Source organism: Coturnix japonica, chromosome 27 (genome assembly GCF_054131305.1).
Source record: "Coturnix japonica strain WE chromosome 27, WE-NBRP24, whole genome shotgun sequence".
Classification (NCBI taxonomy): domain Eukaryota; kingdom Metazoa; phylum Chordata; class Aves; order Galliformes; family Phasianidae; genus Coturnix; species Coturnix japonica.
Window position 1 is genome coordinate 8149959 of NC_140689.1, and position 16302 is coordinate 8166260.

Here is a 16302-nt window from a genome sequence, read left to right on the forward strand (position 1 = left end):
AAAGAAGGCTGAGAGGGGACCTGATCCAGGTCTATAAATATTTGAGGTGTGGGGGGCAAAGAGGTGAGGCCAGACTCTTTTCAGCAGTGTGTGGAGGAGGGACAAGGGGAAACAGACAGAAACTGGACCATAGGAAAATCTGCACTAATGTGTGCAATAACTTCTTTATGGTGAGAGTGACAGAGCACTGGAACAGGCTGCCCAGGGTGGTTGTGGAATCTCCTTCTCTGGAGATATTCAAGACCTGCCTGGATGCTGAGCTGTGCAACGTGGTGTAGGGAACCTGCTTTGGCAGGGGGACTGGACTCAGTGGTCTCTGGAGGTCCCTTCCAACCCCTACAATTCTGTGATTCTGTGAATATCATGGAGTTGTTTGGATGGGGAAAGACTACCCCTTTGAATGACCTTTTGTCAGGGCATGTCCTGGGATTCCTAGGATCCTCAAAATGCAGCACTGCTTCTGTCACTGAAAAATGGGGCCCTGTGTGGGACGGAGGGAGGGTCCATGAGTCCCTGGCCCACCTGACTGAGTATTTCCATGGTCTTAGCAAAGACATACTTACAACTTGAGAATGACAGTTAGCTGTGTTCATGGTGGCATGGCCACTTTTAATGGCCTTGAACTGTCTGAACATAACTGAAGAGTCTCAGGCTGATGCAAATCAGCTATTGAATGATAGTGTTGAAAAATTGGAAAGACAGGTGGCAGTTTTGATGGGAAAAAAACCTAATTCAATCATTCTCCTATGGAAGATCAGTAACAACTGTCTGGAGGATAATGGGGGCCCTGTATAAGGAAATCTGTATAAAATGGACTCTGTAAATGAAGGCACTAAAAGGTCAGATTTTGAGGTTCCATTTGGACTAGATCTATTTGAGATCTGACTGATTGTAACCCATAAATGAAAAAAAATAAATGCAGGATAGGCTGGTGGGAGTGCCCTGACCAGTGTCCACCCCCCAAACCCTGCTGCCCATAATACAGCAGCTGAACTGATGGATATAGTACAGTGGTTTAGACAGAAACCAAGAGAGCATGCCAGCATAGCTGCTCTGGTTATGGGACATGGAGGCAGAAAGTGCTATGGTGAATGGACTGGAAATTTCAAAACTGACATCCATTACTACTAACCCTGCCCTCAGGCAAAGACTTTATGCTCTTGTCTGGAGGGCTTATCGCAATAAAGATTGGCGGATTTGCTGCGTAGACCGGTCAGAACTCAGATCTGCGTTGTGCTTCCTGCGGCACCAAACGCCCAACAGTGGCAGTTCCGCTTATTGGCCAGCAGGTGGCAGCAGAGACCACGGAAAGAACGTCTGCGGGACAGACCCTGGGGATCCGTTCTCTTTTGATTATAGGGGAAGAACACAAAGATGGAAGAGGAGGGAAGGGGGAAAAAAAAAAAGAAAAAAAAAAATCAAACCACAGCAAACAAATAAAAACTTCTCCAAACGTAGCAAACGTGAATGTCTGTCAATAAATTAATGAGCAATTAAATTGATATCCCTTCCCCCCCCCCCCCCCCCCCCCCCAACTTCTGAGATGAAAAAAAAACACTTCTTTTAGAAGAAAACAGAGTAGTAACAACTTCTGTACCTACATTCACCACTCTGAGATCCTGTCTGGGTCACCCAAGGCTTGTAAATAACCACTGGGTCGGTTCTGATGTCGAGTGATTTGTTGTCAGTTCTCTCATGGTTCTCCGGTCAGTTCTCCGGTGCCAGGATCTGCCACAGGGCATTCTGACCACGGGCATCATGTTTCTACGCTGCTGCCTGCATTTAACAGGCAATGGGACTGCCCAGCATGTGCAAGGCAGCACCTCTGTCACACCACCAGAATGTTTAAGGCTGTTGGGATTGTTGTTAGCGTCCCATTAACACTGAGGCTAGAGATACCCTTAGGATTGACATTACTATTAGCATTACTTTGATGGTGCCCTATCTGGGTCATTTCCAGGGGATGTCTGGAGTAAGGCACAGTGTCAGGAGAAAAAGAACAGACTCTGTTACTTTATAAACGTGATAATAGAGAGAGTTCATTGGAAAATATACAACTCTTTAATAATACAAAGCATGCTTCTGATTGGATGCAGGCATCATCTGGGCTCTGATTAATATTACTTCTAAGGTAAAGATTATTGTTACCTTAATGATTGTTGTTTGGATTATGATCAGGGTTAAGGCTCCTTTTGCTACAAACTTGTAGCATCATTTTTGTTGTTACATTTGGAGTTAGAGACGATTTTAGAATCAGGGTAAGGGTTAGGATTAGAGTTACATTGCAGGTTAATGCTGTTGTCTTTGCAGCTCCTGTGAGGGTTGGGGTCTGGGTCAGGTGTTTAAAAAATGAAATGAAAAAAGAATAAAAAAAAAATATATTGAAAGCTTCAGATTTCCTTAATCTTTGTGGGAATCATATAATGTGCAACTCAAATCTACCTCTTCGTGCAGTGACTGCCTGTAAATTTGCTAGAGCCTGATATAATATGGCCTTGTGCCATAGTCCTCCAGATTGTTGCTAGGATTCCTTTCCATATATTGAAATTCAATTGACCTAATATATAGGTCAGTTACCAACCTCTTGTTTTTAGGTCTGCCTTGTACTTTTCTGCAGAGAGAGAAGGGCAATGTTTCCAACAGTCAGTACATTCATTCTGTCCTGTGCTGGGCTCTACCCACCCTGCGTATTTATCTTGTGCTTGTCTCAATTCTCCCCATGTCAGAATGCCCCCAGTCTGAACTTAACTCTGTTCAGCAACTTTCTTGGTGGAAAAACTACTTATACAGCTGTTTTACAAGAGGGTTATACATTCAGTTAGGGCCTACACTATGTACTGAAAGTACTGGAAACTTCCACTGCAAAAACACAATCTACCTCTCCCATCTGTGCAGCCTTGCAGACCCAGAGCATGCCAGGTTATTTCTGCTTTCATAGCATTTGCATGCTGTAGGGTGAGCAAAAGGTTCTGCTGCTTGATCCTTCTGCAAGAGCTGCCTACCGGCAAATGGTTGCGGGGATGGAGGATGTGACAGAAAGCATTTGTCTCCACAAGAGCAGAGTTACATTCAGTGCAGAGTGTGAGAGTCAGGTTGGTGTGGAAAAGCACTGACATGCTGGGGATGATGCAGTGCTCACATGTCTAACACTCACAGACATTACTGTCAGAAGGATGGTGCTGTGTTGTGCTTCTACCTTTGGCAGCCCCTGGAGAAATGCTGTGGCACACAGAACACCTTTGTATTGTCTTGACTGCTGCCATGCAGCATGGATTTAACACACCAAATCCAGAGGAGCATGACTGCATCTAACTGCCCTGAGAAAAACTACTGTAGCTGAAGAGATGAGGAGGCAGCTGCTCATCTGCAGAACAAGCAGCACTGCCAGACACTGGGCCAGGTGAGCACCTCCTGCTGCAGCGTGATGATGACAGGGCTGGAGATGATCTGCAAAGCCAGCTTAAAAGTGGGAGACGTGAGTCAACATGGCAGGAGGACAGAGGTGTTAGGGAGCAGCCAAGGCATCAAAGAGTATCAGAAGGCTTTGAAATGTATCACAAAGCGACAGCCAGGAAGACTGGGATTATCATGAGCAGCAACCTGGATGCTAGGGATTATTTGCTCCCATACAAAATGGTAGAGATCTTGCTGCAGACATCCCAAAGCCAGGCAAAATGGGAACCCAGAGCTCTGCCTGCACGAACCCCACAGCCAGAGTGTTGCAAGCTGAGCTGCCTTGCTGTTTGTTGCATTCATCCCAATCCCTGTGAATGAAGACTCGGAATGCAGTCAAGGCGATGACTGAGCATGAGAGTGACTTTATTCAATAAAAGACAGGAGGGCTTGAGAGGTCAAGGGTGAAGATGGGACTCCTCTTGTCAAGATGAGAGTGGCTCAGAGCTGGTGCTGCTGCCTGGTGCCTGGGACTGGCAGCCTGGCTCTAAGTCCCCATCTAAGATGCTCAGCTTCACCTCACTGGTGCTGACCTGCTCCTGCATGGTGGTGCTGCTGCTGGGGCACTCGGGCTGTGCTTGGGATGGGCAGCACTGCAAAGGCGCTGGGTCACAATCCAGGCAGGTGACTGCTGTGTCTGGCAGGCTCAGGTCAGCATCTTCAGCAGAGCCAGGAGATATGAGAGCATGAACGTGGATGAGCCCCTTGTGTCCATCACTGTTACCATGTGGAAGGCTGTCATCCGAATTGCAGCAATTCGTGCTTAATCAGAACTCTCCATTGATGGAAACACACTACTTGGTTTGGATCTTTGGGGTTGACAAAAGCTCGAATCACCTAGGAAGGCATAGAAACACAAGGGTTAGTGTCAAACGTTTGCAAGTTGAATCATGAAAGGTTGTTGATATTTGGTAATAGAGTGGCGGCAGGAAGAAGCAAATAGGCTTCAAGCAACAGAGCCACTGTCTTGAAAGTGATCCTCGTGCAGGTCCAGCTCGTGTGTTGTTTCACTGTAATCTGCTTCTTTGGGTCTACCTAGTGGGCAGCAACACTCGAGCTGTTACTGATATCATTGAAAAGAACTGGAGACAATTGTTCTCTTCCTAAGAGCTTCAAGGTGCCTAGAAGCACAAATAGAAATCAGCAGTATTTCATCACTTCACCAAAAGGAAGGTCAAACACCTGAGCTGTGAAGAGCAGTTACAGAACCTATGCATAAGATCACACCAGGCATAGTTTGTTCTAACAACAGTTATGGCACATAGTCCATTTCCTTCAATATTCCCAAAATGAAATGATGTGGAGTATTACAGGGAAAGAAACACTGCACACAGACACTATGACCCTGATTATACTCAAGCAGCAGACTTAAAACAAGTCAGAGTTTTAGATTCCAGGATATTTCAGGACCTATCGTGTGAAATTCAGTTACACAACAGTGCCTAGGTGCCTGCGTTTCAAGCAACTTTCAGATCACAGCCATGTAAAATAAAAACAAATTCAGTGCAGAAATAGCAATCCTGTACCTTAATACTCATGAGATTATCCATTTTTTACAGCACTCTGACTAAGTTCTAAAACTTGCTCATCCCAGTTCATTTCAACAATTTCCACCATTTCAAGCAACGCAGTTCTGAGATCCTGTGTATGTTATGCAGATAGAATTGAACAGTGCAGGAATAATCTCTGACAGCTTTAAGAGCTCCGTTCTGCTTACAAACTCTCAGTCCAAAACTATTCACAGTTTTAAGGAAATGAACACCTGAAGCAGTTGGATCATCTGCCATTTGCTGCATTCTGCTTCTTGGCATCATGATTAGCACAAAGGGTTTTCTGCTGTCCTGCAGAGATGGACAAAGTCCTGCTTACAAATGGACCAAGTTTCAGTGTACAGCAGAGTTTGTACCAGACTAAAAAGCCACGTCATTCAATTCATGTGCTCAGGTTGTTATGCACTCAGAAAGGAAACAGAACTGACTGTTGGATTCTGAAGGCAATCTGTGGGGTCCTACATTACCTCCTGATTCTGGAAGAGGAAATTCTAATAGCAAATGCAGAACTTTGATCTTTGTAGACATGAGAAGAGCTGGCATTTAGGAACATTCATTTCAGGGAAATCAAATGATGTGTCTATATTTTTACTACAGATAGTATAGGGAGCAGCCAGTTGAAGAACCAGATACAAAAAAATCCAGCCCATTGGCAGGAAAATACTTCTCCTTAAATTCTGTATGCTATTATGGTATAGAATCAGGCTACAGTGCCACATAGGCCAACCAAGCGTAGAACCAAATCCACAAAATACTGGTAGACAAAGCAGCAAAAACAGGGACAATATTCAGCAGACAGGCCTTTCTACCCACAGCTCAGCATGTTCTGCCATCCGAAAAGCAAGGCCTCTTGTCAAGCTCAGCTATTTCCCTTCTCAGTGTATTCTAGCACCACTGATACCCACTGGTATCCTCCTGTAGAGTGCCATCATATTGTCATCATCCAAAGGAAAAACCCACACAGCAGAGCATACAGCACTACACCCATGCTCCAAATATCCGCCTGAAAAACAAAAAGACAAGCTTACAAACCTGAAGCACCTCAAATGGCTTCCTGACAGACTGGATTGTCTGCCCTTGCCAAAGCCCACATATAGCCCATGAAAAGCTGGCTCTTTCCCTCAGGAAATAAAACCTTATCGTCCCAGAGAAAGCATATAACCCTCATTCAATTGCCCTTCCACTCAGCTTAGAGCACTACTAAAACCAGCATCTTCACCTTAGCTCATCACACTGCTGCAGTTCCTTTTACAAGGATTTCACTGGCAAAAATGAAATCAAAGCCGTCACAAGGGATTTAGCACAGTTACATGTTACTGGATATGAGAGCTGTCAGCACAGTCACCTGTCAGGCTTTGCTGCTGTTCTATTTATGTATAGGCACAACAAGGTTCAGACACCTCACAGTGCAATTCTCACTTTGACTGTAAAGAAAAAGGAGGCTTGAAAAGCAGTGTGTGGAAAACAAAGAAACAAGAATTAGAACAACAGTGGGGCCATGGCACTTGTAGGAATTGCTCCGCCTTTAACAGCAGAGCGATTCAAGAAGTACAAGGGCATTCCAAACCAGACCAGTTTGGACAGATTAACAACTGCAAGTAGTGGGTTCCAAAATTCCAGACATGAAATCAAAGCTGGAAAAACTCTTTGCATTTACATCTCTCAATTTTTAGTACATTGTGCATTACAGTGCAAACAAGTCTTCACATACAACTTGGAAGCTAAAGACAAGTCTGACGAAACAGACTAAACAAAAATTTGACAAATGATGGATAATTAACAGAGTAGTAGAAAGAGATCTCTGAAGTTGATGTTTTGTAGAGCCCCAAAGCAGTCGCTTGAGGCAGTTCAGGATTAGCCAGAGACAAACCAGCCAGCTGTGTGAACTGAGACCAATTGCACTTTTCCAGTCTGTGGTCACTGACAGCTTCTGACAGCTACCAAGCGATGCAACCTAGCAGAATTCTGAAGGGAAACCAAGAGAGCCTACCTGAGCTCCACTGCCTTTAAATGCTCTGTGGAGACATTTGGGTGATTTTGCATGGCTGAAGCAACTCTTTATTGCTTTGTATTACTGCAATCATCTTGCTTGTTTTAATGTACGTTGAAATGAGGTGTGTATTATGGCAGTGTAAAACCAGTGGGAATAGCTATGAAGAATACAAAATGAACAAGCTAAGACAGAAAGTGGAGAGCGGAAGTTATTTGAAATCTTCCCTTTCCCAGAATGTAGTAATCAAGCAAAAAGTATTTACAAAGTCCAAGAAAAGGGGGATTGAGTTTGAACGAGGGGACAATCTAAGGATTAACTATTGCAGAGGGGCTTGGGTAAGCAGGATGTCAGGTCAGATGAGAAAAGAATATTTTGAAACTCCATTGTCAGCGTTACGGGGAACACTGGGCAAGGGACCAGCTGGAAACGGTTGCAGGCTGAAGTCACCACACAATTTGATGAACAGCTGTGCGCTTCCTGCTGGATTGTGGGCTTCTGAGAACATCCGACCCCAACAGCTCCAGAAATGTCTCACAAGAAGGAGGACAGACAGAGTAACTGCACGTCCTTTATTCTTTTAAGGTTCACAGAGAGCCTGGTTCATTATGTACAGTGCATCTGGGCTACACTAAGAAGTTACAAGCTGAAGAGGAATTGATTTGAATAATGACATTTTAGTAAAGAGCATTACAGTATTTAAAAAAAAAAAGAATAAGATTTAATACATTACACTTATAAAAATCGATTGAAACAAAACAAAGAGTTTGCAACAGTAAAAAGCTGCATTACATGTCATGAATTCCAACAGACAGGCAATTCACTGCATTTAAAACACATCTGGTCATAACTTCCCTCACAGCATTCTTGACTTCATGGTTCCTCATGCTGTAGATGAGGGGGTTTACTGCTGGAGGCACCACTGAGTACAGAACTGCCACCATCAGGTCCATGGATGGGGAGGAAATGGATGGGGGCTTCAGGTAGGCAAAAAAGGCAGTGCTGAGAAACAGGGAGACCACAGCCAGGTGAGGGAGGCACGTGGAGAAGGCTTTGTGCCGTCCCTGCTCAGAGGGCATCCTCAGCACAGCCATGAAGATCTGCACATAGGACACCACTATGAAAACAAAGCACCCAAAGCCTAAACTGGCACTAAAAATGAGAAACACAACTTCCCTGAGATTTGATTCTGAGCAGGAGAGCTTGAGGATCTGGGGGATTTCACAGAAAAACTGGTTGACAACATTGCCTTGGCAGAGAGGCAGTGAAAACGTACTGGCAGTGTGCAGCAGGGAATAGAGAACCCCAGTGCCCCAGGCAGCTGCTGCCATGGTGGCACAAGCTCTGCTGTCCATCAAGGTCCCGTAGTGCAGGGGCTTGCAGATGGCAATGTAGCGGTCATAGGACATGATGGTGAGAAGGGAATACTCTGCTGAGAGGAAGAAGGTAAAGAAAAAGAGCTGTGCAGCACATCCTGTGTAGGAGATGGCCCTGGTGTCCCAGAGGGCGTTGACCATGGCTTTGGGGAGAGTGGTGGAGATGCAGCCCAGGTCAAGGAGGGCCAGGTTGAGGAGGAAGAAGTACATGGGGGTGTGCAGGCGGCGGTCGCAGGCTATGGCTGTGCTGATGAGGCCGTTGCCCAGGAGGGCAGCCAGGTAGATGCCCAGGAAGAGCCAGAAGTGCAGGAGCTGCAGCTGCTGCGTGTCTGCCAACGGCAGCAGGAGGAACTCGCTGATGGAGCTGCTGTTGGGCATCTGCCGTTGTTGGGCTTGGAGTCCTGTTCAGAGTACAGAAGATAATGACAAGTCCAGACCATTCTCAGAGACACTCCTTCTGCTATACTATGAAATGTTTTTATTCTCTTACAACAGTGTACATTTAGCACCATTACTTGCATTTAATTTCATGTATTTCAACATTCCTTAAGCAGAAGCAGCATATGGAGCTCTAACCTTCCTTTTATTTTCTTATGCCTTCTCCCTGGATATTTTCATCTGTTTCATGTCTCATATCTTTACCCCAAGTGCTCTTAGAGCCCTTTACCCCAGCTTCTGTGGCATTCAGTTTCAGTTAGAAAATGCTGCCTGTTTGTAGGATAAGTGAATTATTCATGCCTACAGAAAATGATGATAATTCCATCCTTTGAGAAAGGGGAGACTGAAAGCACATCATGTGTGAGTGTTCACAAAACAAGCAATTGATTGACGAAAAATTCTCAGAACTCTTATTGCCCCTTTTAGATTTCTGACTCCAAACCTTTTTGCCTCAGAACAGGAAATGAAAACCCCCTGCCTTGGCTCTCCTCTTGCAAAGTACCCTCACAAACATTCAGTTGTGCAGTGGAGCTGTGATCCCCTGCCCCAGGCAGCAGCTGTGGCAGCACAAGCCCTGCCGGGGGGCTCCTTCCCCCCACACGTCTCCCCGCAGCGCCCTGGGCAGCTCCCCGGGCAGGCTGAGTGCTGAGCCTGGCAGGCGGCAGAGTCCCATACCCGGCACACAGCCCCTGGGGCACAGCAGGGACCCTGCTCTGCAGGACAGCCCTGGGCACCCGCCTGCAGCCCCGGCTGCACAGCCTGCAGCCGTGCTGGGACACGCAGCCCTCAGGGCTGTGCTCTGACACTGCAGTATGGAAGCCCTCAGCTGGAGCAGAAGGCTTTTTCTACAGTAAAGAAACTTGCAGTGCCTGCAGCCAGATCTGCTATGGGATGTCCCAGATTTGGTGATCCCTCCAGGAAAAGCAGCTGCATTGCCTACTGCAAGACACTTACCATTCTGTTGATCTGTTATCAATGGTCCTGCAGTCAGCTCACAGCTGGCTCACACTGTACAAACACTCTAAGCTCTCTCTCCCTTCTCTTCTATCCTCATGTGAATTACTGCTCAAGCCCCAGCCCTGCTGTGCTGTGCACAAGAGCTGCTCCTGGGCACAGCTGTCTCCCTGCAGCTCTGCCCACTTTTATGAGCTCCCTGTGTTCCAGAAGCCCAGCCCAACTCAGTAACAGATTATGTCATTTTTTATCCTTCCCACTCATCTCCCCTGTGGTGCTTCAGGGTCCTCATTGCCAACAGCTCTTGAAAGACAACTGCATCATGACAGTACATTAAAATCTGTTGAATTAAGCACCAGATTGCTAGTGGTCAATGACTAATTCCAGATGTGCTGAGTCCTCCCAGAGAGTGTTTGCTCAAAGAGGGCATTCATACAAGGATAGGATATCATAGAATCATAGAATCACCAAGGTTGGAAAAGACCTAAAAGATCAGCCAGTCCACCTGTTCCCCATGGCTCCATTTTAGGGCCACTTCTCTTTCATGTTTATGCAGATGACTTGCATGCAGGACTAGAATATGTTCTGAGCAAGTTTGCTGTTGAGACCAGATGAGGAGGTGCTGTTGCCTCCACTGAGGGTGGAGAGGACTTGCAGGGAGATGTGGACAAGTCAGAGAAGTGGGTACCAGTTGGTACTAAGCACCAAGTGCATAACGTATAACAAGAACAAGTGCCTGATTGTGCACCTGGGTATGGGCAACCCAGGACATAAACATAGACTGGATATGAGACACTGGAGAGTGGTCTGACTGAAAAGGATTGGGGGTCCTGGTCTGCATCAAATTGAACGTGAGTCAGCAGTGTGCCCAGGCAGCCAGGAAAGCCAACGGTCCCCTGGAGTGCATCAAGCAAGTATTGCCAATTGGGTGAGGGAAAGCATTGTCCCTGTGTACTCTGCACTGCTGCAGCCTCACCTGGAGCACTGGGTGCACTTCTGGGCACTGCAGAACATAAAGTGCATCAAACTATGGGAGAGTGTGCACAAGAGGGCACTGGAACTGAGAGATCTGAAGTTCAGAGTTTCATTGGGATTGACTGCTTGTTCAGACTGGGCCCTTCCCACATCCTACATCCTGCAATGAGACACAGGGCACATGAGGGATATGAACTTCACAGCATCCTTGTAGAGCCTGGGATCTTCTGTCCCATGTCTTTCATTTTACATCATACAGACCTCCATCCCACTGCCCCAGGAAGGATCTTTAGTCAACATGAGGTCCTCCCTGCCAAGGGTCCGGGGATCAGGGCTTGGCCTTTCTGCTTCATGAGACAAAGGAGGGGTTTCTCAGCATCAGAGCCACCATGCCAGTGCCTTTCATTGCCTGTAGTCATGGCTTCTAATTATCGTCTTGTCACAGGTTACCTAGATTTATCTATGCCTGTGACAGGGGGGAGCCACCCCGTAGGGCTCCCGGGGCCCAGAAAGGAGGGGGAAAAGGGAAATGGGATAAAAACAGCGGCAATCTAAGGAGGAAAAACTTATTTTACTAAATATGATATCAGAATACAAGATAACACAATATAATATAATTGAGGCTAATAAATCGAACGCAACAGAGAGAAAGTGTCCCCGAAAACCGACAGGCCTACTGGGAACTCTAGGCAACATGGCTGGAATGCTTCCCACCCTCCAAGAGTCTGAGAGAGAGAGCACTTCAGCCTGGGAACAAGATCATACAGCGTCCTGGTCCCGTGACTCATCCCTGACCATGTTGTTCTCTGGGATATGTAGTCTTCTTCTGTGGACTGCACATTCAATAGAAGTATCCATACTTTACATGATGTTATGATGTGGAATACTGATAGCAAAATTACAAAATTACAAAACCATGACAATGCAATTGCAAACATGTATGTATAGATACTAATTCATATGCATATCTGTTTGCAAGTCCAAGACTTTTTGCAAGGGTTTTAACAGCCACAGGCTTCACTGTAGGAGCTGGAGTGGATGTCAGACTGTTTGCTGAAGCTGGAGCAACTGCAGAGCTCATTACCAGAGCTGCAATCACCACAGGACCTGTGATTGAAGTTGGAGCAGCCACTGGGCTCATTGGAGGGGTTGGAGTGACCACAGGGCTGTACCTCCTGGCACTGGAGGAGACAAAGTAAAAGGTTTAATTACTAATCATATTGACAATATTGTTTCCAAAACCCAAAGATGACCTCAGAGATGAATGTGCACAAAACTTCAGTTTGTCAGCTGCCAATTTTATTGTGATATAAACCAAGGTCAAACAGCATAGCAAAATACACAGCCTGAGTATAAGCAGGAGGAGTTGGAAACTGTGGTGCACTTGGAAAGTTATGACCTTGTTGCTATCACAGAAACATGGTAGGATGACTCCCACAACTGGAATACTGCCATTGATGGCTATCAGTGCTGTAGAAGGAATAGGAGATGTAGGAAGGGTGGGGGAGTTGCCCTCTATGTCATAGAGTGGTGTCATGGTTTTGTAATTTTGTAATTTTGCTATCAGTATTCCACATCATAACATCATGTAAAGCATGGATACTTTTATCGAATGTGCAGTCCACAGAAGAAGACTACATATCCCAGAGAATAACATGGTCAGGGATGAGTCACGGGACCAAGACACTATATGATCTTGTTCCCAGGCTGGAGAGCTCTCTCTCTCTTGGACTTCTCGGAGAGTGGGAAGCATTCCAGCTGTGTTGCCTAGAGTTCCCAGTAGGCCTGTCGGTTTTCGGGGACTCTCTCTCTCTGTTTCGTTCGATTTATTAGCCTCAATTATATTATATTGTGTTATCTTGTATTTCGATATCATATTTAGTAAAATAAGTTTTTCCTCCTTAGACTGCCGCTGTTTTTATCCCATTTCCCTTTTCCCCCTCCTTTCCGGGCGCCAGGGGCCCTACAGCGTGGCTTCCCCTGTCACGGGCCTAGGTAAATCTAAGTAACCCGTGACAAGTGGATAGACTGTGAGGAGCTCCCTCTGAGAAACAGTCAGAAACAGGTTGAGGGCCTGCGGGTTAGAATTAAAGATGGGACTAATAAAGGTCAGCTGGTGTTAGTGGAATACTACAGGCCACCTGACCAAGGCGAGGCTGTAGATGAGGTTTTCTTGCTCCTGATGCAGGAGGCTTCATGCTCATGGACTCTCGTCCTGGTGGGGGACTTAAACCATCCGGACGTCTATTGGAAAGACCACAGGGCAAGCTGCAAGAGCTCCAGAAGGCTCATGGAATCCATTGATGGTAACTTTTTGGTCCAGATATTGAACAGACCGAACAGAGGTGAAGCGTTGATGGGCCTGCTGCTCACCAATGTGGAGGAGATCATCAAACGCGTTATGGTTGGAGGCAGCCTGGGCTGCAGCGACCATGCCCTGGTCAAGTTTGTGATCTTGAGGGATGTGGGCCTGGCAAAGAGTGGGGGCAGGACTCTGAACTTCAGAAGAGCAGACTTCAAGCTACTCAATGGATCAAGGGCCAAGATCCCCTGGAGCTCTGTCCTTAAAGACAAGGATTTTGAGGAGAGCTGGATACTCTTCAAGAATGCCCTCCTGAAAGCACAAGAGGTCTCCATCCCTCTGAATAAGAAAGTGGGCAGATGAGGTAGGAAACCAGCATGGCTTGGCAAGGACCTGCTGAGTGAAGTGAGGGCAAAAAAAGGGACATACCAGCTCTGGAAACAAGGCCGTGTCACCTGGGAAGAATACAGGGATGCCGTCCAGACTTGCAGGTCTCACCTCTGTGCCTGGGAAGATCATGGAACAGATCCTCCTGGACGACATGATTAATCACATGAGGAATGAGCGTGCAATCTGAGACAGCCAGCATGGCTTCACAAGGGGAAGGTCATGCTTAACCAATTTTGTGGCCTTCTATGATGGAGTGAAGGTATTGATTGATGAAGGGAAGACAACTGATGTCATTTACCTGGACTTGAGCAAAGCCTTTGACATGGTCCCCCACTACATCCTCATCTCCAAATTGGAGGGATGTGGATTTGATGGGTGGACCACTCAATGGATAAGAAATCATTTGAAAGGCCACAGACAAGGGATGGTGATCAATGTCCAGGTGGAGGCCGGTAACAAGTGGAATCCCCCAGGGGTCTGTCTTGGGACCTGTGCTCTTTAACATATTTATCAGCTACATCAATGATGGAATTGAGTGCACCCTCAGCAAGTTTGCTGATGACACCAAGCTGAGTGGGAAGGTTGACATGGAGGAAGGAAGGGGTGCCATTCAGAGGGACCTTGACAAACTTGAAAGGTGGGCCTGGGTGAACTTAGTGAGGTTCAACATGCCAAAGTGCAAGGTTTTGCACTTGGGCCGTAAGAACCCCGGGCATCTGTACAGACTGGGAGTAGTCCTTCAGATCAGCTCAGCAGAGAAAGACCTGGGTGTCTTGATGAATGAGAAACTTAACATGAGCCAGCAGTGTGCTCTTGATCCATCAGGAGAGGAGTGGCCAGCAGGGATAGGGAGGTGATTGTCCCTCTCTGCTCTTGTGAGGCCCCATCTGGAGTACTGTGTTCAGGTATGGAGCCCTCAGTACAAGAAAGATATAGAGCTCTTGGAAAGGGTCCAGAGGAGGGCCACGAAGATAATCAGGGGACTGGAGCATGTCCCCTGTGAAGACAGGCTGAGGGAGCTGGGCTTGTTCAACCTGGGGAAAAGAAGGCTGCCGGGTAACCTCATTGCAACCTTTCAGTATCTAGTATTCTAGGGAACCTAGAACCAGGAGGGGAGTAAACTCTTTGAAAGGGCCGATAATAGCAGGACAAGGGGACATGGTTTTAAGTTGAAAGAGGGAAGATTTAGGTTGGATGTTAGGGGAAAGTTCTTTACTAGGAGAGTGGTGAGGTCTTGGAACAGGCTGCCAGGGAGGTTGTGGATGCCCCGTTCCTGGTGGTGTTCAAGGCCAGGTTGGACGGGGCCCTGGGCAACCTGATCTAGTAAACGTGGAAGTGTGGTGGCCCTGCCAAGCAGGAAGGTTGGAGCTTCATGATCCTTGAGATCCTTTCTAACCCGGGTCATTCTGTGATTCTGTGATTCTAAGATTCTGTGATTTTGTGATCCTGTGTTGAATGCCCGAATCTTCTAAATGGGAGGATCCCACAGATCTTCTCACATAGGGCTGAGCGTATGCTTGTATTTCCGCAGTAGATGGAACCCAGTGGACTCCTGCATACCTGGTATGGCCATAGTTGCTGCCTACCAGGAGCTTTCAGCCCTGGAGCCCCAGGGAAATCTCCAGGGGAAGCAGTGAGGAAGAGAAACTTAAATCCTCAAGTGTGCTGAGCTGGGCCAGGCTACTGGGACACTGGGAGCTCATACAAGTGGGCAGTGCTGCAGAGAGACAGCTGTGCCCAGGAGCAGCTCTTGTGCACAGCACAGCCTGCAGCTGACAGAAGGAGAGGAGAGAAAGGGGAGAGAGGATGAGTACAGCATGAGCAGACTGAGAGCTCGGGACAGGAGAGCTCACATGCCATGGTAAGTCTCACTGCAGACCATGCAGCTTGTGTTCCTATAGGGCTAACTAAAACTGAGACATCCCGTAGCAGATCTGGCTGCAGGCACTGCATGTTTCTTTACTGTGGAAAAAGATTTCTGCTTTAGCTGAGGGTTTCCATACTGCATTATGAAAGCACAGCCCTGAGGGCTGCCTGTCCCAGCACGGCTGCAGGCTGTGCAGCCGGGGCTGCAGGCGGGTGCCCAGGGCTGTCCTGCAGAGCAGGGTCCCTGCTGTGCCCCAGGGGCTGTGTGCCGGGTATGGGACTCTGCCGCCTGCCAGGCTCAGCAATCAGCCTGCCCGGGAAGCTGCCCAGGGCGCTGCGGGGAGACGGGTGGGGGGAAGGAGCCCCCCGGCAGGGCTTGTGCTGCTGCTGCTTGGGGCCGGGGGATCACAGCTCCACTGCATAACAGTATGTTGGTAAGGGTACTTTGCAAGAGCAGAGCCAAGGCAGGGATTTTCCATTTCTTGTTCTGAGTGAAAGCAGAAAGGATTGGGGGAAGAAATCTAAGAGGGGCTGTCAACTTTGAACACAGCTCGGAGACTCCCAAATATATCTCCAATTAATTGGCTGTTTTTTGAACAGTCACAAAGGCTGTGCTTTCAGCCTCACCTACCTAAAGCAAAAGTTATAGTTGTTTTCTGCAGGCATTAATAGTTCACTGTCCTGCAAACAGGCAGATTTCTCTAAGACAAACTGAAGTGCACAGAGGCTAGGGCTGGGGTCTCGAAGAGCAGCTGCAGTAAAGAGGAAAATACCCAGGAGGTTGGGGTATGATTAGGAAATGAGAAGAAAATAAGAGCTCCCCAGTATTCTACTCCTTAAGGGATGGTGAAGCTCATGTAAGTAAACACAAGTTATGGAGTTAAATAATTATTTTCCTAAGCAAAAGGAAAACTTATATAGTATAGCAGGAGGAATGTCTCTGAAAATGGTCTGGACTTGTCATTACCTTCTGGTCTCTGAGCAGGACTCCAAGCCCAAGAACAACAG

General features: G+C 47.1%; 1 protein-coding gene across 1 annotated transcript; it reads right to left on the bottom strand.

Moving 5' to 3' along the window:
• Nucleotides 1–7781: 7781 nt before the first annotated feature.
• LOC146756503 (olfactory receptor 14C36-like) lies at nucleotides 7782–8747 on the bottom strand. The gene has a single exon (XM_085524542.1). It carries the CDS (start codon nucleotides 8745–8747, stop codon nucleotides 7782–7784), a length of 966 nt encoding a protein of 321 aa, XP_085380668.1.
• Between the last annotated feature and the right edge of the window lie 7555 nt (nucleotides 8748–16302).